This window comes from Pleurodeles waltl, chromosome 2_2 (genome assembly GCF_031143425.1).
Source record: "Pleurodeles waltl isolate 20211129_DDA chromosome 2_2, aPleWal1.hap1.20221129, whole genome shotgun sequence".
NCBI classification, from domain to species: Eukaryota; Metazoa; Chordata; class Amphibia; order Caudata; family Salamandridae; genus Pleurodeles; species Pleurodeles waltl.
This window is the reverse complement of record NC_090439.1, coordinates 318,012,111-318,036,161: the sequence shown is the minus strand read 5'-3', so window position 1 is coordinate 318,036,161 and position 24,051 is coordinate 318,012,111. Positions and strand designations below refer to the sequence as shown.

The 24,051-nt window shown below is 46.9% G+C and overlaps 1 protein-coding gene across 2 annotated transcripts in view; it reads left to right on the top strand.

Moving 5' to 3' along the window:
- The window catches only part of ATP9B (ATPase phospholipid transporting 9B (putative)), a 2,250,419-nt gene that overhangs the window by 951,353 nt on the left and 1,275,015 nt on the right, over window positions 1–24,051 (top strand). For both annotated transcript variants that reach the window (XM_069219789.1, XM_069219790.1), the window contains exon 9: window positions 10,182–10,262. In XM_069219789.1, coding sequence (XP_069075890.1) covers window positions 10,182–10,262 — 81 coding nt within the window. The remainder of the gene's footprint in view (window positions 1–10,181; window positions 10,263–24,051) is intronic.

Genomic DNA, 24,051 nt, shown 5'->3' with positions numbered 1-24,051 from the left:
ATGTCCACTATCCCCCTTACTGTTCATTATGGCGATAGAACCACTAGCCTGCAAGCTACGACAAGACTGTACAGTCTGGGGAATAGGCACACCTGGGACCAGTCACATAGTATCACTATATGCGGACGACATTATCTTATATGTGAAAGATATAAGACAGAACCTAGATGCTATAGCACAAATATTCCAAACATTCATGCCACTATCAGGACTAGCTATAAACTTTGACAAATCAGTGGCGTTCTCCCTCACTGGCCCAGATCCGAGAAATAGAATAACATTCGGTGACAAACATCTACAATTAGCCTCAGGCACTTTCCGATACCTCGGCATACAAATTTATCGCACCCCAATAGATCTAATGGAAGGTAATTTATTAAAAGCGATGGCTTCTCTTAGATCACAGATACAATTTTGGACATCGCTACCAATATCAGTTGCAGGTAAGCTCGCCCTGGCCAAGATGGTAATGCTACCCCGCTTGCTATATTATTTTATGAATCTACCAGTGAAAATCCCAGAAATACACTTCAAAACCCTTAACTCGATGCTGGTCGACCTGATCTGGGGGAGGGGTAGATGCCGTAGAGGCCTAGCCAAGCTGCAGATGCCAACAGAGAAAGGAGACATGGGCGCACCTGACTTTAAGGCCTATTGTTTGGCAGGCCAACTGCAATGGCTGGCATACTGGCTAGCCGTAAGAAATTTACAAGAAATCGAGTACACCCAGGAAATGTTAGATAAAGGTCACATACATTCCCTGTTATGTCCTGGTTTTCAAGCCCCGAAGCAACTACCACTCTTATTACGAATAGCTTTGCAATACTGGAAAACAGCACTCAAATATACAACTAAAACAATCCCATACTACCCCAATACTCCACTTCTGGGACTACCAGTAAACACAGGTACACTGTCCCAACGACAACTACAGAAGTGGTCACAGGAAGGGGTGGACACGGTTGGGGCATTCTTCAAAGACCAGCATCTATTAGTACACACAGATTTCACACACAAACACAACCTGACTACATCGCTCTTTCTTTTACATGCCACCATACAGCATTATATTAAAAACCACTGGGCCCGAGACTGTAAGGAACTCCCTACGCATGAACTTGTAAACGCTGCTTACTCAGTAGGGCATGGCAGACATTTAATAAAATGGCTGTACCGTGGGTTGAAGGCTCATTTATCACCGCCCCTAACCCGACTAAAGACTAGATGGGAGACAGATGTCGGCAAAGAACTTTCAGAGGATGATTGGGAGACAATTCTGAAATACCCTAGTCAAATACCACGTAATTCTAGATTTAAATTTATACAGTATGCTATTCTACACAGGGCATATTTCACACTGCACAAGATACACTTGCTATATCACGGTGCAGCACCAGGCTGCCCCAGATGTGGCACTGAGGAGGCAGACCTATTACACATGCTCTGGAGCTGCCCGGCCATTGCCCAATATTGAAATAGTATAACGAATGTTTTGGGAAAAGTAACAGGCGCTCCTATGAGCCTGACAGTGTGGGCCTGCTTGCTGGGCTTGCTCCCACGCGCAAAGAAGGGAAAAGCACTCCCACGACTAACAAATCTAGCACTCATACTAGCAAAACGCTTACTAACCAAGAGCTGGAAAGCCACAGCGCCCCCACGGGTGTCACAGTGGTGTGCAGAGATGCTGGACTGGCAGAAAGTACAGCTCTTAAAAGAGAAGAAAGTAGAGGAATGAGAAATTACCCACTGGCTGATGAGTGGGATGAAATATTAGAGAATTTTGTTACAATATGTAGAACAGAAGGGTTTGAAATTACTATATAGCGATGCCTCTATATAAACACACAACGAACGATCTGACATTCGTAATCCTAAAATGCTCCCCCCAGATGATAGACACGAATACTCAAAAAAACACATGCGATACACTATTCCAAGATATAACCAAAAGCAGTGGTCAAAGAAGGGTACATATACATATACTTTACCCCTCATAGTAAAGATAGACTATGCCAGATTTAGGTTAAGTTTAAGAAGTTAAGTTGTAATCAAACCAGAGTAATAGTAGAACATGATGATTAAAGGTTACATACTATGCCAGTATCATGCACACCATACCGCAGTTGAGAAGCTTGTATTGTATCTAATGTAAGATCTTATATGCTGAGCCAGAAATGCCAGCTCTCAAAATCACTTGTACAACCAGCAGGGCTGAATTAATGTCTATATTCTTTTCAGACAAAATGCCCATTGTACTATATGTATTCGTACTGAAAATGTCAATCAATAAAAATATATTTTTTTAAAAAGCTGTGTTTATCACCAGTTGTTATGCATTTTGTGAAGGTTCTGCAGCTTTAGTTATGTCTCAGTAAGACCGTAATCTGGTTATCATCTTCTTAGTGGTCTCGCCTTTCAAACCTATGCAAAGCTGTTCTTTGAGGTTACAGACCATAATAATGACTTCTGCATTATTACTTCCACGTAGTAGTGCCAATGAGCTCCAGGTGCTGTCAGTGCAACCACCATATATGTCTGTCTTGCATTTTTAAAAACTCCACAGTTAGTGAAGCTGGTGTTGAGAATGCCCTAGGTCACTTCATCTTGAGAGAGACTGTTATTTATGCCCCATTATCAAATTCTGCCACAAGTCCAAATGAAAGTCAAGTGGAAAAGCGATTCAGCCATCACGTGAGGGATAATAAACTGTTAGGAGTTACTCCAGTCCAATCTTGACAGTGTCTAAATTCTCTAGACCATAGACAAGGCTTTTTTAAAAAAAATTATAAATAACTTTATTGTTTTTTAAGACAGGAGAAGGAAAATAACACACATAAAAAGATAAACAATAAGAGGCATTAAATTGAAGCATTAGAGACAAACATTCTTCCTGGTTCAAACAAGCCCTGCGGGCAATAGTAACAATTTACAGTTAAAGTTCCACTTGCAGCTTTGTAAAACATTGTAGACAAAAATTGTATAAGAGTTCTATAAGTTTATATATTCATATACTTGTACTTGTACTAGGCTCCTTGTAAGAGGCACCCCCGGTGTACGGGACACCCTCAGATCTGGTAGATTCGACAGGGTGCTCATTGCTCAAGAATATCCTGCGGCCTCCCACTTCCCCCATATCTTATAATATTTCTTTGGGCAACCTCTGGCTTCGTATACCAGTTTTTCACGTCGTGCACACCATTCCATTCCTTGTCGCCATTTGGCCAATGCTGGTGCCTCAGCTGCCTTCCAGTGTGTCATTATGTCTCTCTTAGCCACTAGGCATGCCAGACCAAGGAAGGTTCGGTCTGCCCTCCTGAGCCCCACATCTTCCAATGCCCCCAATAGGAGTGTTATCAGAGCCAGTTCGATCTCGCTACCCAGGATCTTCGAAATCTCTCCCACCACAGCCCTCCAATAAGATGCTATAGATGGACAGGACCACACCATGTGGAAGAAGTCTGCTGCTTTGTGTAGCCTGAGTGGTGTGAGGTAGGCCGCATGGAGAAAATAGGACTGCAGCAGTCTGAAACGGGATGTCATTGTAAGGTTCCGCGGGGCCTGAGTGCCTCCCTCCATTCCTCCTCCCCCACGGGGCCCAACCAACCCTCCCACCTGCGCCAGGGGCCCTCCAGGGGCAACGCAGTGTTTGTTATCAAGGAGCAGTATATCTGCGACCCCCCCCCCCCTTCTCCAGTCTTCCCATCAGCACCTTTGCCTCCATAGGACTTATGTTCCGGTATGGTTTCACCGCCCTGGATATGCACTGACAGCGCATGGTGGAGTTGTAGGTATCTGTGAAACTGAGTTCTATTTAAAGAGAAGAGTCGTTGGAGCTCCTCGAAGGAGCGTATCCGTGACCCCTCCCAAACATCTCCGAGTAGGGAGATACTGATGGTGTCCCAACTGTGAAAACCCTCCAGCGCCGACGTCTCTGTCAACATTCTGCCTCGCCAGAGTGGGGTTTGCTGGGTGAGACGGTTCAACCAACCAGATTGCTTTTGGGCCTCCCGCCATCCCAGTAGGACCACCCTAGTTACCTCAGGCATCGCCTGGGGAATTGGACACCCATATACCATATCAAGGATATAATTATATCCCAATGTTTGGCGTTCCAGTCGGTAGGCTGGATCTGACCAGCCCCCACCCATCCAATCGTTATTCACTAGTAGGTGCATGGCGAGATAGTAGTAATACATATTTGACATTCCCAGACCTCCTTCGTAAACGTCCCTTTGGCAGGTGGTGAGAGCCAGCCTTGGGCGGGCACTGCCCCAAAGGGAGTGGCGCGCCATCGTGTCAATCTCTCTGAACCATTTCCGAGGGATCGGGTATGGGTAGTTTTGCAGAAGATAGAGGAGCCTGGTGAGAACCATCATCTTATAGAGTGCTATTCGGCCAAGTAGGTTAAGGGGTAAGGTCTGCCATCGCTGGAGGTCCTCTTTAATTCTTTGGGACATCGAAGCAACATTTTGCACCCATGCCATCTCAGGCAGCAAGGACACCTGCGCTCCCAGGTATTTAAAGCTATTGTACCTGATTGGGATCTGCTGCTGCCACTCGATGCATTCCCGTGAGGGATGCAGAGGAACCAGCAAGGATTTACTGGGGTTTAGTGTCAGACCAGAGGCTTCAGAAAATAGGTTCAAGAGTTGCAGGAATTGAGGCCCACATCTGGTGGGGTTTGATAGGTATATGAGCACGTCATCCGCGTACAAGGCCACACGATCCTCAGGTCCCGCAGGGGGTCCTCTTCCAGCAGTTTTGCCAAGGGCTCTATTGCGAGTGCGAAGAGCAGGGGGGACAGCGGGCATCCCTGATGGGTCCCCCGGCGAATGGGAAATTGGTCTGATATCACACCATTTACCAAGACACGAGCCGTCAGATTGGAATACAGGAGCCTCACGAGACCGCGGAACTTGGGCCTGAACCCATTGCCCCGTAGGACTCGTTCCAAGTAGGACCAGTCCACGGTGTCAAAGGCCTTCTCAAAATCTATTAAGAGAAGGGCCAGGGGGGACTGGGTCAGATCCCTCCAGTGGGCTAATACTACATGCAGACGCCTTATGCAGGGTCTTGTGCTGCGGGTGGGCATAAATCCACATTGGTCAGGGTGTATCAGTGAAGGAAGCACTTGTTTCAGTCTGGTGGCGAGAATCGTGGAAAGCACCTTGATCTCAGTATTTAGAAGTGAGATGGGGCGATACGCCGCGCAGTGCACCGACTGGGGCTGTGTCTTCGGGATCACGACAATTGTAGCTTGGTCAATCGCCAGGGGGAAGCTATTAGTTATTTGGGCTTCTTCATACATGCTCAGCAGGTGTGGGCCTAGAATGTCTCCACACTTGGTGTACAGCTCCGCCGGGAACCCGTCCGGGCCAGGTGTTTTTCCTGACGCTAGTTTGGTTATAACATTTTTAATCTCCTTGAGAGTTAAAGCGGCGTCCAGATTTTCTCTGGTTGTACATGAGATTTTAAGGAGAGTAATGTCTTCTAAGAGGGTGCACTCTTGTTCAGCTTTAGGTCGGAGTGGTCTATGTAGAGACGGGCATAATAGACAGCAAAGCACTTCGCAATCTCACCTGGAGACGTGACCACAGTTCCAGAGTCCTTCATTATTTCAGCAATAACTCTGTTGGCCAGCGGCCGAAAGGCCAGCCAGTCCAGGAGTTTTTCATTTTTATCCCCCCAACCATAGACCTGGCCCGCTGAGGCTCGCCAGAGATGCTTCGCCGTCTCCAGCAATAAGTGTTTTAGTCTCCTCTCTAAGTGAGTTGTCTTTGAGCAGTGGGTGAAAGAGAGGCCGTGTGCCAGCGCTCAAGTCGCCCGTTTGCGTATACGGAGGAGATGCCTAGCGTGTCCCCGCAGTGTAGCCTTGCACGCAGCCCACACCACGCCTGGGGAGTTTACAGACCCAACATTTTGTTCAAAATATTGGGTGAGATGGTCCCGCACTTCCTGGGTATAGTCATTGTCCTGAAGGTGCCATGCATTTAGACGCCATATCGGGCGTTGTATTGGATCTGCGCCTCCCAGGCAAATTAGTAGTGGTGCGTGGTCAGAGACTCCACGAGGTAATATTTCTGCCCCAGTGACCCGTGTTGCGTCCAACGCTGGCATGAACATCAGGTCTATCCTGGCGGGTGTTTGATGTGCCGCTGAGGTGTGTGTGTGTGTGTACTGTCTCAGTCTGGGGTGCCAGATTCTCCAGACTTTGCAAAGGCTGAGGCTCTCTGCCCACCCATTTAGATTCGTCGTGAGGGAAGAGCGGCAGATGGATACAGAACCCAACACGTCTATTGAAGGGTCAAGAACCGAATTGAAGTCTCCACCTATTAGGGTTATTCCTTGGGGGAGTCCTGATAGTACTCCCCGAAGTGAGTGTAAGAAGTTTTCAAATGCAGCTGGGGGGGCATATACTCTTATGAGGTTAACTGTTGTTCCTTGCAGGGAGCCAGTCACAGCCACAAACCACCCCTGTGAATCCGAGTGGGTGGCGGTGACCACCATAGGAAGGGTTTGAGAACCCTGAGTGGTAAACCCTGTCGTACCCTCCCCGCACTAGCATAGGGTACCTGGTGCCGAGTAGGTGAGTCTCTTGTAGGAAAGACACTGAGGGGGCGTACCTGCGGAGAGTGGCGAACACCGGTGATCTTTTAATTTTGTTTAGGAGTCCATTTACATTCCATGAAAGGACTTTTATCAGTCTGGGGGCTGCATGGAGAGTAGTAATGTGAAAGAGTGTCGAGGGCCTGCAATTTGGCTTAGTGTCAGCCGCCTCAAGTAAACGAACATTCTAAAGGAATCAAACGAAGACCAAATGTAACTAGAGCCATTTGACCCTGTAGTGAACTTTTCCTCCCCCCAACAACCACCCAACCCATACTTCAAACCCGAAGCATCTGTGACCCAATATCCCAAATAAGGTAACATAGCCAGGTGGGCTGCCAGTGGTGTGGAGTGGCTGACCCCTCCTTTGATACGGATCAATTGCAATTAGTAGTTAGTAGAGCATGGCTAGTGCCCTTTAGGTGATAATGTACCTCAGTCAGAGAGTCGTAAGTGACGAGCGCGGGTCCCTAATCCGGGGCCCCACATGGATGGTTTCACTGGTTACCCCACTCCATAATGTGGTCACGAGGGGGATGCATTTCGCTTTCATCAAATTGTGGGGGTTTGGCTCAAGCGGTCATTCTCTTCTGCACAGGTCCAGTCTCTGGTCCCAGTGTTTTCTGCAGGATCTTGGGCTTCTTGCTGGTCGGTATTCTGTGTTTCAGGTCCGTTGCGTGGGCCTCTGGAGTCCCCTTGCCTACCCCGTTGAGACCTGGTGCGTCTTCGCCCTCCTCGGATGTCCTTCCGGGGCAAAGGGCCCCGTCCGGGGAACCCCCCGTGAGGCCAGGGGGTCCTCTCCAGGTTACCCCCACCCCCCGTCAGCCAATCCCAGGCCACCTACGGCGTTTCAAAAAAATATGCTTTCTCGCCCATCAGGACCTTTAGGCGCGCCGGGAAGTGGAGCATGTATGAGAGCTGCACCGCCTTGAGTTTTTGCTTTACGTGTTCGTACGAACGGTGTCGGGTCTGAACCTCTCTGGTGTAATCTGGGAATATCATGATTTTTTGGTTGTTCCAGTGGAGGTCAGCGCAGCGCCTGGCTTCCCTGAGGATGCTGTTGCGATCTTTAAAGTTCAAGAAGCGGGCGATCATCGGCCTCCTGGGTCCGCCTGGAGGGGGCCGCGGGGCCAGAGCTCTGTGTGCTCGCTCGATGGGTGAGAGGAAGGGGTTCTGGTATCCATGATTTGATCCATTGTTCTAGGAATTCGGAGGGTTTGCTTTCTTCTGCTCCCTCTGGGAACCTGACCAAATGCAGATTGTTAGATTGTTACGTCTGGAGTGGTTCTCCGCGTCCTCAGCACAGCGGTGTAGTTCGCCCGTTCGAGTTTGCAGCTGGGCCACCTTATTCTTTAGTTCCGTTAGGTCGTCTTCCGTTTGGGACACCCGGGTCTCCACCTCCGTGATTCGGCCCACTGCATTTCGCAGATCTTGTCTTATTAGTCCCATGTCCTCGCGCACTTCTCCGATCTTAGTCTCTACGGCCAGCTGAGAGGCCTGGATGGCTTGAAGGATTGCATGTACCCCATCCGGAGGGGGAGTCCCGGGGTCTGTATCTCCTCCAGTCCGGGAGACCGTTGGCGCAGTGAACTTTTCAATCCTCTGCTGGGAGGCTGGCGGTTGCCTGGTGGATCTGCCTTGGCCCATGGTGACTGGAGGGCCGAAACCGGCGGCAGTGCACGCAACCGGGGTCTCAGGCCCTCCAAAAGCGTGGGCACCCTTCGGTTAACACTCCAAGGCGAAAGACAGGACTCCTAGAGGGGGAGCCTTGGTTAGTGTTTCAAAGCTGATTATCTCTACAGCGTTGTTTCCACATAGGTGTCGCACCTGGATCCGAGGTCCGCCCGGTCACAGGCTGCAGGGCCTCAGGCATCTCTCATTCCCCCTGATGGTATCCCGTTAGTTTTCATGTTGTTTGTGCCTGTTCCGCTATTCTTGGTTGGCCTCACTGAGGGAGCCTTCAATCCGCTGCGTAGTTGCGCCCACGCGCTGATTGCCTTTATGTTGGGGGCCCCTTGGTACAGGTTCGGTAGGTTTCAGACTGGATCCTTTGACTCTCACCGCCACGTCGGGTTATCTTGGTTCTTCTAGTGGTGATAGATCTCTTGCAGACAGGGGGCGGAGAATCGTCCCCAGCCCCGTGCACTAAGTTCAGTTCTGAATCGGGGCCCCAGACTCACCCCGCTCCTTGGTCGCACAGGCCTCGCTGCCCACTCGGCCCGATTCACGCGGTCACCAGGAGCCTCTCATCCCGGACGGCCCAATTTCTTCAAGGGCCGCGTGCCGAGGCCACAGCGGGCATCCCGGGACACGGGAGCCACCCACGTGCCCCAGAGGGCCGCCGAAGCCCCAGGCGGCAGCCCCACGGACAGGCCCCAGGCCCAGGAGGCCAGCCGCGACCACCGCCGCCACGATTCTCCGGCGCATCTCGGGCCGGGCGCCACTTTCCCAAGTGCCCGGGTGGGTCGCGGTCTTGGCCCCCTCCGCCGCCCGATCCGCTCCAGCCGCGCAGGCCTGGGCACCGGGTCGTCAGCGGCGCTGCGCCATTTTACCGTCGGTCCGGGTCTGGCCCAGCATGGGTCTCCGGTCTTCTTCAGACCTCGCTCTTCGAGGCGATCCGAGCCTCGGCCAAGTATTGGGTTGATCAGGGACAGCCAGCCATGTATAAAGAAGCAGGATGTTAGTGGCTACTGTGGGCTGATGACGGAGGGGTCCGGAGCATTCTTGACGCCCGAAGCCACGCCCTCCAGACAAGGCTTTTAGTAGGTTGGAAGCATGGTTTTTCACATGTGATAAAAAAACATGGTTGAAACTTAGCCAGTTATTAGGCCACCTGAGGGAGTTGAGATGGGAAAGGCACTAAGATCCGTTTCATAGGGCCTGATTTAGATCTTAGCAGAGGGGAATATTCGGTCACAAATTTGACAGATATCCCGTCCGCCATATAACGATCCCAATATATCCTATGGAGATCGTAATTCAGCAAATGGGATATCTGTCATGTTTGTGACACAGCATTTCATCCATAGAGATCTAAATCAGGACCAAAGTGATACATAATTTTGCATAATCAATCAGCAAGTCTTTATTTCAGTGGCAAAACTTCAAGGTTCAAATAATCCAGAGTTCATCCCATTGCAGTGCTGTTTGCCTGCATTGCAATGGGATCAGCTTTGGATCATTTGAACCATAGAAGGGCTTGAATTGTGCAATGTCAATACAATTAACATAGGCAGATGTTAATGTTTGTTGACTGAAGTGTTTTCCATCGGATGTCATGGAAGATGAACACTGCCTGCGGTTGGTGTGTAGGTAATGTGGATGGCCTTTGTACGACCGGGAAGCAGTGCAGACTATAAGAGGTATCTATTATTCCCATGAAATGAAGTAAATTGATTAATCATATAAATTGTGAAGTTGATTGTGGGTCAGTATGCATCTCAAAAACAGTGTCCTGGTTGGGGCACAAGAGTGTGAGGTTCACTATGAGATTTTCATGTGGCTTTATATAGTTAATATAAGAGTTGCTTATGTAATGTGTTTCACATATTTCTTAAATTTCTTCTCTTTTATAGGATCTTTTTTCAATTAAGGCATATGTTTATGCTCAGAAGCCACACCTGGACATTCACAGCTTTGAGGGAAACTTTACACGGGTGAGTCAGGTTTGTTAAACTTAGTTTATTATACTCAAGAAATAGATTCCCTTAGCTTCAAGTGTCTTCCAGCAACTATGATTTGAATTATACTGAAGCACACACTCTAGGATTTCCTTGGTAAGACATTATTTTGAAGGTCACAGCCCTTTTTACTTCTGAAATTGTTTTGACATTTTATGTTGGTTCCACAGCAAAGTAGAGGCATGCTGAAGAGGACAAGCATGAACTGAAGAATTGGCACCTAAGATAGCTGTTCATATTTGTGTGTTGGCAGTGATCAGTTCTTGTTTGAAGACGTTTCCATGGGAAATCACTGTCTACTATAGTACTACTTCTCAATATCACTGTCAAATGAAATTGTGTTTAACAGAATTGCACTGAACCTTTTTAATTATATCAAGATATAGACGTCTGGTAGGGGTTTGGGCATTTGTGCCGAAGTTGGTGAGTAACAAGTTTCAACTTACTGCTATTGCTGTTGGTGACTTACCTGAGCGAGGGTAATGTGGTATGCTGTACAGGGATTCCTACTGTGGTGTTGAGTGATTGTGGGTAGAGCTGATCGTGCCTTGCCTCATGTCAGGCCGTCCAGAGGGCAATAGAATGAAGTAGAGGCCAAAGAGTTACTTGTAGCAATAGAAATTAGCATAGTCCTGGCAGTATACAATGCCATGAACCGTGCTTTCTCTTAGTTACCCCAATCAGCCTAATAAGCAGTAATTAAATACAGTCTCTCACCAGGGACCATCAAACTCACTCATGCACTGAAATGTACCCCAAGCCAAGTGTTGGCCTGATGGCACACAATTGCCATCTTTGGTGAATGGGTTAATGTCTGTGGCGCTGTGGAGTCAAGCAAAGGAAAGCTGACCAGTGAGCACTTCTGATGGTATGGAACTGTGGTCCCCAACCCACTAAGTATGAATGAATAAGTCAGTGATTCAAAACATGTATAAAGTTTAATCTCTGGCAAACCAGTTCTAATCACTAGTTAATTTCTTGCCTAAAATAAAAGAAGCAGTGACAACCTTAAGATAGCACTTAAAGTAGTTTATACTCAACAAAATACAGAATTGGCAGGGAGGGGACTTTGAGGCCAACAATCAAAAGAGAGGCAGGCTGCTACCACAATGTAGCAATAGAAAACTCTAGACTAAGTTACTTTTACTACCAAAGTGATGGTAATTAATGTAAAAGACTGAAAGTCAGCTGCTCACTAAATACTGCTTTAGGGCAAAGCATATCAATTTAGTAGTCTCTGTGGTCGAGGCATATCTCAAGAGCACATGGCCTTTCCACGTGATGGCAAGAGGTTCCCTCGGAATGTACCTAGTGAAACAGAACTACATTGAAAACGTTTGAATTCTGGATGGTCTAACGTGAAAGACAATTAGTTTACATGGCAATATGCAGAGCATCTCATGCTGGGTGTTTGAAACCTGTGAACTCTAGATTTCCCTGTGAAAGACCTGCATTGTCAGTCTTTCCACCTCAGTATAGAGAGGTATTGTTCTCTCCAACTTTTGCGCTTGCAGAAGGTAGATCACCAGGCTTCCAGGTACATTCCAAAGAGTCCGCCTTCCTGTCTGGATGGCTTTGTTGGCATGGACACACATCCAGCTGTGACTGCCAGTCCCCAAGAAAGACATGCTTGTCCAACCTTTATGGCCCGTGACGTGTAGTTCTCTCCCTCCGGATGAAACATAGTGGATTATTCTGGCTGATTTTAGGGGGTATATATGTCATCAGAAGCTAAACAGGGCTGGTTGTCCTATTTACTTTATATGAATATAAATATTCATGGTGACATCTTTTTTAAAATTGGCCTGACACCAGGAATTCAGCTATATGTCCAACTGGCATGGAATGTTGCTCTGGGAAGCGATTGTGACCCATCACCTGCGGAGGGGACTGGAGCTGAACCCAAGAATATGCTGTCACTCTGGATGCATACTGTGAGCTTAGGGTCCCTCTCAACTTTGCCCTCATAGAGGAGAGAACTGGGGGAGCCATCATTCCAGTACTTTGACCTGCCCGTCACTTGCAGTGAGCAGAGCACAGGGTTCTACGGGTTCAGGCCTACCACCATTGTTGTTCCTTTCTCTGAAGACTATCCTAAAGCACCCATTGTTCTCTGAAAATCAGATTACTTAATAAAATAAAACAAAAATGAACACTATTGCAAATGCCAGAAGTCTTGTCTACTGGAATATTTTTGCCAGCAAAATTATTTTAATGCCTCTTAGGCTTGATGGCTTGGAACATTCAAATAAAGCGAAATGTCAACGAGCAGTTTCTCTTTAGGGGCTCCAGAACGTAGCCCTGCCTCATTTGAGCCCAAGGAGCTACTCTTAAATTAAATTACTACACATGGGGTGTGGCCAACAAAATGGCGGAATAGACGTCCCTGTACCTCCGTAAAGGACCTAAATAGATCCTGCACCGATCCAGCATCATAGAGCCCCACCAAATCCCAATACAACTATTGCTTGATCCCGTGACTAGGACAATAATTAAATTTGTCTCTCAGAGTCTGGGACGATTTCTGGAGAAGCAGAAACAGCCCGGAACAAGGAGATAGGACAGTATAAAATGGCAGATGCCGCAACCTGCGGCTCAGTGGGGCCGAAGAGAGGTGATCCTAAGCCGCAGCCAGACAACTGGAATCCTGGGGAGGTCTGCATCTGGTTCTGACAGGTTGCTGCCACGAAACAAGATCAGCGAGAGCGGTCCACTGGTCGATGCGTGTGTCAACGCCTAAGCTTAGAGGCCTCCGCGGCTGGTTAAAGGGAGAGTTACAGAGAAGGCGGTCTCCCCAGGGGACACTAGATCGGCACTGGGAGGCCGAGGCCCAATAAATGTAGTATTGGAGAGGTCTGGGCTCAGTGTGAAAAAGTCCCAGTTGCAGACGGGAAACCACCAGTGAGGGCCAAAGCTCGAGTCGGCCCCTAAGCAGAGAGACAGTCCCAGACTGCCATAGAAACAGATCTGGACAGGATGAACAGGAGATTTGAAACACACTGTCGCCAGTGTAGTAGGGGGAACAGAGAAACTTGCGGCCAGCAGCAAACACTACATTCCCCAGAGAAACAGGACTTGGCGTCAGGGGGTTTGCAAGAACAGCTTCTGCTCCGTCCCCCAATCCCTGGTGAGCAGCAACCACAGCAGCCTCCCAGGCACCAAGATACCCATAAAGCCCACAGAGGATTTAGTACTGCCCTTTTGCGGTATTGCCTCCAGCCATCTCCCCCCATCATTATGACTGTTGGATACATGTACTTATGAGATATCTGTGCTGAATAGTGGTCGGGTGAAGATTTGGGGGGAATGATGGTGAAGATCCCCACTAAGAAGGCTCTCCCTGGAACATAAGTGAGGAGAACCAGAGGTGGATAGTGACAGGAAAACAAAGCACAGAACCTGAACCTGTGGATAAAAGAAGGGGAGCAGCTTTGGCTACAATATGTTGCCCCTGTTGAGTGAGGAGTCTCCTGAGAGACATGACTCAAGCACTCCTAGATAGGCCTGAGTGGAGTTTGACGAGACGCAACATCCCACCACAATAAGAAACTGGTCGGTGCTGTGGAGAAAAACGGTGGCAGCCTCAAGCCCATACATCTCCAGCCACTACTGTCAATCTTTCAAACATGGGACAGAGTCGGGCTGTGGCAACCCAGTGGCGAAAGACAAAAAAATGAAACCTCCCCATTGAGGAAGAACTGATAAATACACCAAAGTGGTGGAAAACACTCCAGAACCGAAGTCAGCACCTGCACTGCGTGAGAATGCAAGCCCTCATGAATGGCCATGATTGAAGTGGTACACTTGGAAGTGTCTCTGCTGTGACAAGATCTCCGAAATCTGTTATAGAGGGTGACAGAGGCAGAATATCATAATTGGAAGATATCACGCAGTCTATGGGACAAGAATTGAGCAAGGTAGAACAACATGAGGATATTAGGCTACCCTGAGGGAGTAGAAGGGTCCAATATTGTCGACCTCCTGTGACTCCAATCTACGTTCAAGATTGAGAGTTTCTCCACCTGTTTGGTCACAGAGCGTGCGCACAGATTGCTTGCAGCCCGAGCACCGTCAGGAGGTCCCCGCGTGCTATCATTGCCCATTGATTATTCTTCCAGGACCAAGACATGGTCCTTCAAGAGACGAGGAGAACAGGAAAAAGTTTACATGAATCAGCTATCATTATGATATTCCCAGAGTACTCCTGAAAGTTCCAGAAGCAGAGGTGAACATTTGATACAGTAAAGCCAAGCTCAGATACCTGCAAATGAAATATATGCTGTTCTTCCCAGCTAAATTAAAAGTGATATGCAAAAACAAGACCCACTTCTTCAGCTCAATAGAAAGGACCTTGAATTGGTTAGAGGACAGACCACAGCTCAGGCCAATGCAGGCGAGAGAAAGAACACTGGCAGAGATGAGCAGTCAGGGGGTCAGGCCTAAAATCGTGACACTTTTGCAGGTGTCCCATTGCCGGTTTTAACCATGGGGGCCTACACTACATTGTCCCAGGCTGGAATCACCTTGGGCTTACAAGGGGCTGGCAATTCTGTCTTGAAAGGCCCCCTTTCCGGTCCAGAAGGCTTGGACAGACCCTAACAGGACGTATGCCGCAGTGGATGTGGAGAAGGAGGGACATCATACTTGTTAGTGTTTATGCCCCCCCCCAATGACTGCAACAGCCCACACTGTATAACGTTATGGTGATACTGTTGGAGACTGACACCTCCCTTCACATCGTGGGGGGAGACTTTAATGATGTTATGCTCCCTGTTATGCACTGCTCGAGCCCCAGTCCATGGTGTCCCAAGGGAGACACCTCTGGCATGCTTTGCAAACATGCTGGGACGCCTGGACCTTTGCCATCGTCATCACCCGGGAGACCGTAGATACTCTTATTTTTCTGGAGCCCATCAGGTTTTTCCTAGGATAGACTATATCTTCGCCCTGGCAGGAGAGGTTAATAGAATAGATAGGGCAGATTATCTGTCCAGAGGCCTCTCTGATAGCTCTTGCTCTTCCTGAAGAAAAGTCCCCATTGCCCAGGCTCGGGATGGAGGCTGAATGCCTGGGATCTAAGAGACGAAGCGGTTTCATAGAAGCTTCGGATTGACACAAAGTTATACGTCACAGAAAATAAAGATTCAGTAGACTCTGCGTCACACTCTGGGAGGCCTACAAAACAGTACTCTGGGATGCAGCCCAGAATGTGACACTAAACAGAAAGAGGAGGGACAGGAGTGAACTTGAGGGTCTGGAATGCCTCTTGGTGCAGTTAAAGGGAACCCTTGGGGAGGTTTTGGACCCCCAAACCCACTGCAAAATAGCATCCCTATGCACAGAATACCGAGCGCTGGCACATAACGACATGATAAATCATAAACAAAGCAATACCGTCTACATGACACAAGCGACAAAGCTGTCAAACATCACGCCTTCCTAGGGTGCAGTGAGGGGCTGGTTCCATAGCATAGTGGGTAGCAATAACAAAGTTTCTGACACAAATTAGAGGAAAGTTGAATTTGCACTATACTATGAGCCTTATACAGGGCATACCCACTAGCAGAAGCACCCCTAATAGAAGCCTACTTAGCCACGATAAATGTGCCAACCCTCCCGCCAGAGCATCTGTTGGTCCTGGAGGAAGAAATCACCCTCCCTGAAATATTGGCAGTTATAACACAGCTTAACTCAGGTAAGCACCCTGGCCCCAATGGCATACCGGTTGAGTTCTTTATTAGAAAAGCCAGGTTCCGGGGTCCCCACCTACTCAAAATGTACATAGAGGCAAGCAAGGAGTGAATACTGGCCCCCCATCCCCTCCCACCCCGATCGTCGTGCCACAGTAGTGGTAATCCACAAGCCAGGGAAACCAGCAATAAGTTGTGGTTTCTATTGCCCAATCTCGCTCCTTAATGTAGAAACCAAGATACTAGCAATGATCTTAGCCACGTGACTCATTGTAATTATATCCCTTCTGATCCATAAGGGCCAATCCGGATTTATGCCATGGAGATCAACTAGATTCGATCTCCATAGCTTCCACAATTGATTAACAGAAGTCCATGTGAGAAGGGAACCTCATTTATTCCTCTTCTTAGATGCTGAAAGGGCATATTTGATGCAGTACAGTGGTCTTTTTTGATGCAAGTATTGACAAGATTTGGCTTTGGGCCCAAATTCTTGGCCTGGATAGCGCTGCTTTACCGAGCCCCATTGGCCACAGTTAATTAATGGTATCCCCTCTGCAGAATTCTCTATTGGGCGAGGCAGGAGACAGGGTTGCCCTCTGTTCACTCTAACATTGAAGCCGCTGGCCTGTGTAGTCTGAGCACATCCCGACATTTCAGGCTTCCAAGTTGATGAAGCAGCGGTGGAAGGTGAGAGTATTTCGCTGCACGCAGATGACCTCCTCCTATAGGTCACATGACCGAGAGAGACAATCTCAGTAATCTTTCAGGTTTTCGACTATTATGGCGCCCGTTCAGAATACACAATAAACTGGGACAAATCAGGTTTATACCCAACTGGTGAAAATCTGAACTTGGTGGCCCTTCCTGGAAGACTACGCTTAGAACAAAATCCCTGTGCAGTACTGACAGACTTCCATGCAGACTTGGACTGTTGAAAGGGGCTACCTCTAACATTGTTGGGCAGGGCGGCCATGTTCAAAATGGTTACCCTGCCATAATTCTTATACCTTTCAAAACACCTACTATAAGGTCCCAGACTGGATTTTTACCAGAATTGATGGAGAGGTCTACAAATTGTTACGGAGTGAGGGACACCCAAGTGTGGTCCTGAGGACACTGCAGCACAATCAGTACAATGGGGCATTTGTCTCCCGGACATCAGAGCATAATATTGGGCAACACAGTTGAAAGCTAGCAACAATTGGGAATACAAGTCTGGAGACCATCCCACCTATGTACTCAAGAGAAGCCAGTTTCAATCCAGATCCTATTTATACTACTTATATGGGGAAATGGGGTGAGAAGTCTGCTGCCGGCAACCCGTACAACAATTGAGGCTTGGAACAGTTTGTAGAAATATATAAGTGGGGGCACGTACGGTCTCCTGGGAGACCCCACTATGGGTTGGGACGCAACTAAAAGAAATTGGGAAACTGAGAGGTTTTGGAGCCTGGAACAACATCAAGATATCCAGGTTAGGTGATCTCCTCGAAGATAGTAACCTTGTCCTCTTTAGTTCCCTTCAGCGCGAGTACCAGCTGAATGACACAAAATATTTTAAATATATGCAACTCAGACATGCCTGGTGTGCAGAAAGCCTGGACATAGCTGAAATTCCGGAATACATACATTTAAAGGGTAGACTACTCCAGAGGGAGTTGGAGGAAAAGGCGGTCTCTTGCACTTATATGACGATAAATAACATCTGGACTACCTGACAAACCTGAGTGAAACTTGGGAAAGTGGAGTGGAAGAACTGGATGACATGGACTGGGAGACTGCCCTGATGCACCTGAGCGAGGTGGCAACTAAATAGGGACTACTACTTAAACAATTTAAGCTTCTGCATATGGTCTACTTTGACCAAGTCTGCGTGCATCAACTTGGGAGAGCGGAGCCTCCAAATTGCCTGAGATGCAAAGAGGTTCTTTCCTACATATACTGTGGGACTGTCCTAACTTAGAGCCATACTGGAGTGAGGTATTAGGTTAGTTATGCATGATCTTGGTAGAGTCCTTCCCAGCTGACCTGAAATATGACCTCCTTGGTATATATATCCTTTGAAGTTGGCGCCCCATGAGTCAAGTTTTGCTTATGCAACTTGGGTCTGGTGATGTCAAAAAGAAGCATTGCTATCCATTGGGGGTCCGGGGATACCAACCCTCTGAGAGTGTAAGACAGGGATGGACCTATATATGGTAGCAGAAACAGTCACATATAATGCTAGAGTGTGTCCAGGGAAATTCAATAAGATATGGATTCCCTGGATTAAACACTTTGATATGGATACAGGGTGGTGTGTCCTCTTCCCTACAGTCCCATTGATTTATTGTTGAAGGCAGATGTTATGTACATGCTATCTGATACAGACTTAGGCCCTCATTCCGACCCTGGCGGTCAAAGACCGCCAGGGCCAGGGACGACGGAAGCACCGCCAACAGGCTGGCGGTGCTTCCCTGCCCATTCTGACTGCAGCGGTAAAGCCGCGGTCAGAAAACCGGGTCCGGCGGTTTCCCGCTGGATTTCCCCCGGCTGGGCGAATCCGCCATGGCGGCGCTGCAAGCAGCGCCGCCATGGGGATTCTGACCCCCTTCCCGCCAGCCTGTTTCTGGTGGTTTTTACCGCCAGGAACAGGATGGCGGGAACGGGTGTCTAGGGGCCCCCTAACAGGGCCCCAGCCTGCTTTTCACTGTCTGCTATGCAGACAGTGAAAAGCGCGACGGGTGCAACTGCACCCGTCGCACACCAGCAACACCGCCGGCTCCATTCGGAGCCGGCTTCAGTGTTGCAGGCCTCTTTCCCGCCGGCCCAGCGGGAAAGTTGTGATAGCACCAGCGGTCTTTTGACCGCGTGCGGCCAAATGGCGGTTCCAGCCAGGCGGGCGGCAAACGCCGCCCGCCGGGGTCAGAATGACCCCCTTAATCGTCATGCGATACCTACTTATACAATCTTTCACTGCTAATGCTGAAACATGAATTATTGCTCTGATATTGTTGTGGTTGTGGCTGCAGATTTGTGCACCTCTTGTTGAGCGATTGAAAAAAGCGAATACAAATATTGTATAAAAAAAGTATTACACCTGTAGTAATTTAATTTAGCAGTATTCATGCAAACACAACTTTCGTGTTCACATGAACTCTACAGTGTGTAGGACAGCCCTTTCTGCCTCTCCACCAGGCTTCTGATTCCAGGAGGGAGGAGGAGGGGAAGCTGAGCGATGATCAAGCTCAAGTGTATAAAAAAATCAGTACTCTGTAGGTGGATACCTGGATTGCGCATCTGTGAAGCAGAGTAGTTCAACTACAGTCCTCTCACACAAGCACAATCCATTATTTTGGGCAGACGTACTGCAAGTGCCTCAGGTAGCACTGCACAGTGTATCTGCTAAAAGTCTGTCAGGGCACACGTCGGTGCACCCTTGAGGCTATTAAGGAGCTACACAGAGTAGAAGGGGCACGACCCTCAGCAATGTCCCATCTTCTGATAGGACTGGGCTTTCAGTCCCATCAAGAAGCCTGAAGGGGCCTTGATGTGGGTCTTGCTCTGAAACTTGGCCCTGCTGCTTTGTCTGGCACCTCTTTTGGAATAATGGCTTGCTGGTTCCTGTATTCAGCACCTGATTCCTGCTCTTCTGCTGCCACAGAGCCTCTGAGTTGCCTTAAATGGAAGAAAGGTAAGTAAAAAGAAAATCTGTGCTGTTTTTGTGTGAGAAAATGTGCTTGTGAGTGATTTGAAAGAGAATGAGATTGAGAATATGTGTTAGTTTCATGTGTTCTAGAGTGTCAACGAGAATCAAAGAGTAAGAATCAATAAGTGAGTGTGAGTATGAATAAGTGAAAGCAAGCGAGTAAAGCAGTGTGAGTGAGTTAAAATGAGTTAGGGAAAGATTGTGAGAGGGAGTGGGAGTGAGTCTGGGGTTTTGCTATCAAAGGTGCAACGGGAGCAGTTATACCTGGATGCAGCTGCACCAGTAGTTGTGAGTGAGGGTAAGTGATTGTGAAAGTATGAATGTGTGCAAGTGCATTTGTGGGTGAGAAAAAGTGAGTGTCAGTGTATAAGTGTATTTCTGTGTGACAGCACCTGAGAGAAATTTAAAAAACAATGAGGTGAACCTGTGGCAAATATTATGCCCCACCATGTTCAGTGATAACCAGCTCCCAATGTAAATATCAGGTTGAGAATAACTGTAATTTATTCCTATCCCCAATGAAATCATATCCCCGTTTCCAAAACAATCAGAATACGTTTTTTATAGTTGGTTTTACATTTCTTTAGTGGCTAAAAACTCAGTTTGTATGTTGCTGTTTTGTTTGTGAGAGATTGTTCCAAATATGCTTTGGTTTACATCTCACAGACCTTTCTCAAAAAGCTAATCATAAACAATCTAGTACACTTTTCTGTGATTCCTTAGGTGGCATGCTTCATCGGGCTCGCGTCTCGTCAGGCAGGTGCTCCAATGCCTGACGGACCCCACAAGAGGGCTCTTTGCAGGAGATCTGTTTTTTGATAGGCGCCAGAAAAAAATCTGGGGGTACCAGAATTTTATGTGAATGGTGAAAGACTGCACAGAGTGTGAATTAAAATTTACTATAGGCAGTGGTACTGTAATTTTACTACTGGTGATAGGACATATGTCAAGGTTAAAAATAAAGGCAGGATTTGCCAGAGATATTGTGTAAATCTGTGTGTGGAGTATCATACTCTACAGAATTATGGTCATATGAATCGTATGTTGAATTTCCTACACTGATTAGTCCAAAATGATCTGGTGGCACTTCATCAGAACCGTAACAAAGTAAGCCTAGTCCTCACTAAGAGAGAGGAGGAATGCTCTTGTAATAAAGTGTACCTACAACCAAATGCAACTTACTTAGGTATATGTATCCCCTAATTAGGTGATCTGTGGAAATAAAGCATAAAACAGTGACATCATATTGAAGGAATGAATTATCCCATGAAAAATCACAGGAGGGTCCTCATGCACCCACTGGTGCACCAAGCAGTTTTGTGAACAGAACACAACAAACTCACACCCTCACAACTAGGAGATGAGGTGAAGCATATCACATCATGCATAACACATCATGTAGTATTTATTGTGTAGTAAATAGTGGCAAACACACAGAGCAGACTTCTTCCTATTCTAGAGTTAGGAAAGGGCCCCTTGGATTATGGTGGATGATTAAGCTCCAGCACGTCTGCTCATGAGGAGTGAGTAGTGAGTGGTGAGTGTCATCTAAAATCAAATGAGAAATAACAACTCTAGAAAATCTGGTCATAAGGAGTTAGCCTAATGTAAATATAGATTTATTGAAAAAATAAAAACATGTGCCAGCACAACATATAGTTGAAAGTGTGTTAAGCACTATTCCATCTGAAAGAAGTTGTCATTGCTACACGTGTCAATACATCATGGTTTGAATGTCAAAGTATATAGATAGAAAAATAAACATACTCCCGTCTGAATTAATGGTGAGCGCATGTCGGCAAAACCAAATAAAGTAATTGCTAGAAACTGTAAATGATGGAAATGTAAATAATCTGGAACCCTGATAGTATGGAGGTCCCTGTATAGCCAAAGTCAGCTGTGTGGGCTAGAAAGCATTGTAAGTAATGGAAAGATGGAACAAAGTTAATGTCCCGAAGTATGGTAAGTATAGCAAATTCCTTTCTTCAGGAACCAACTTACTTGTTTGTCCAGAGGCTGTGGTCCATTGACCTACCTATCATCCACGAACCCAGAAGTGACTTGGGACGGAGACGAAGTGTTTTGTGGCATGGGAAGAGGGTGGTCCCCCATCCTAATTGATCCAAAAGCAGTACATCATGACTGACATGAACATGTGGAAGCTGGTAAGCTAGCAAAATGCTAAAACAAATTAGGAGTTATAAGTTGCGTTGGCCATGATGTGTGTGAAGGGATAAATGTAAGAGGTACATGCAGAAAGGTGCTGGTCCAAAGGTAAAAGTATGCGCCATTTCAGCATCTTGAAATTCATGCTACTTTTTCTAGACTTGGATTGTGTAACTTTCTCAGAGTGTGTTGAATGAGGTTAGAGTTATAACTGTCAACACCAATGCCTGTTTTCTGGACAACAGAAACCACCACTTCTGTGTGTAGAATGAATCCAAATTTCTGTGTTAGCGAAATTGTGATAGCCCCTTTTCCAAAAATACATTTGTATTTACCATGCTTTCCATATTATACCGTAGGGCCTTTTTTTCACCTCCCTTTTTGGATTCTGATAACATTAGCTTGCTCAGTCAGGACCACAAATCTAGATGACTACTGATTGTTAAAACTGTCACTCCCACACTCAAGAAACTGAGAGGTAACCATGAGATTGAGATACTTGGAGTGTGGGGAGACTACATTTGGGAAACATTCCACCTGGGATCTGCCTGCTGTTCAAGTCACCATGTAGCTAATGCAATCTTCATAAAGGTAGGAAAATTGGCTGGGTTCTGGATAGGAACTTTCCATAGATTGTTTTTTTGGATGATGAACTATTTGCCATCACAGGGGAATGCTACAAGTTTCTGATTTATTAAACTAAAGTCCAGAGCAGGAATGCATGTTAAAAGGATCCTCGAAAAATGGGTCTGGTGGAGTGAAAAGTGTTCTATTTTTAAAAATGTTTTATCTAAAAGAGTTTTATAAAGCACAAGCATGACCCAAAGGTTTAAGAATTATGTTCAAGGTAGAAAGATACATAATACAAGTAAATGCAATGAAGGCTAAAAAGAAGCAGGCAGAAAAACAAATCATAGTCTATTTAATACTCACTTGTTTGTGTACTGTAATCCAGGTTGAGCCATAGAGCTGACTAGAGAGTTTACAAATCAATGGAGGTTATAGGTCTGAGATCACTGTCACAAAATCACCCATCAGGATGCCTGTAGTCTAGGATAGACCTTATTGTAGGCCGTGAACCCCACAGTCAGCAGCTGTCCCCTCATATAAGGAAGTTCATTTTTCTTGAATCTCAATGGTTCCAGTCTGAGGGAGTCCGAGCTGCTTAGGGAATGACTTCCAACTGAGGTTGTCAAACTGTATTTTAAGTATTTAGGAGTATCAGAGTGTTGTTCTTTGTGTGTTAAACTGGCTATCTTGATAGTCTTTCTGGCATCAAGAGAGACCATTTGAGGGCTACACGAGAACAAGTAAGGTAGTCAAAGCATTTTGCTCCAGTTATCAGCCTTGTTGCAGGTTTGAGGGTTGCCCTAAGTGGCGTGAGGTATGTTTTTGGTGTTCCAATTATGGTAGCACATCCATAATCTAGTTTGGAGATTACCAAAGCTTGCATTGCATTCTTGAGATCTTGAGCCGGGATGAATGGTGTAATCTTCTTGAGGAGGCTAATTTGGTAAAGAGCACTGACCCTGGAGGCAGTGATGGGTGCTGTGTATGTTAATCCCCTGAGGGTTTGTTGATTCAGTGATTGTATGTTCACAAGTGAGAACATTCAAGTGTTCAGGCTATTCTTGTACTGGTGGGGAACATTGTGGGGAAAAGAAGAGAAGGAATTCCATCTTAATGGAGGTTAGTTTGAGGTGGTTTTGGTTGAGCCAGTTTTGAACTTTTCAGAAAGTGTTATTGAGCCGTATAATTCCATGGAGATGCTTTTAAGCATATGTTAGTCCTGGCATCCTTGGCATGGTCTCCCCTGACTTTTTTATTTGCCTTCTGACCTCCTCCTTGCTGACTTCGTGTTTTCTGGCTTAAGGACTCTGGTCACGTTACCACTGCTGATAAGTGTTAACATGCATGTTCTCTTTCCCTAAAACATGTTACCATTGGCTTACCCACAATTGACATATTTAATTTACTTATAAGCACCCGGTAAAGTGTACTACATTAAATCTTGCTGGTTGGCATGCAGCTCTGATTGTGCTACCCACTTCAGAAGCCCTTTAAACATGACTCGGGCCTGCCATTGCAGAGCCTGTGTGTAGTTTTAAGCTTACATGTTGACATGGCAAGTTAACCATCTTGCCAGGTCCAAACCTTCCTTCTTAATACATATATCACCTTTAGGGTAGGCCCTAGAGCCCCAAGGGCTGGGTGCAGT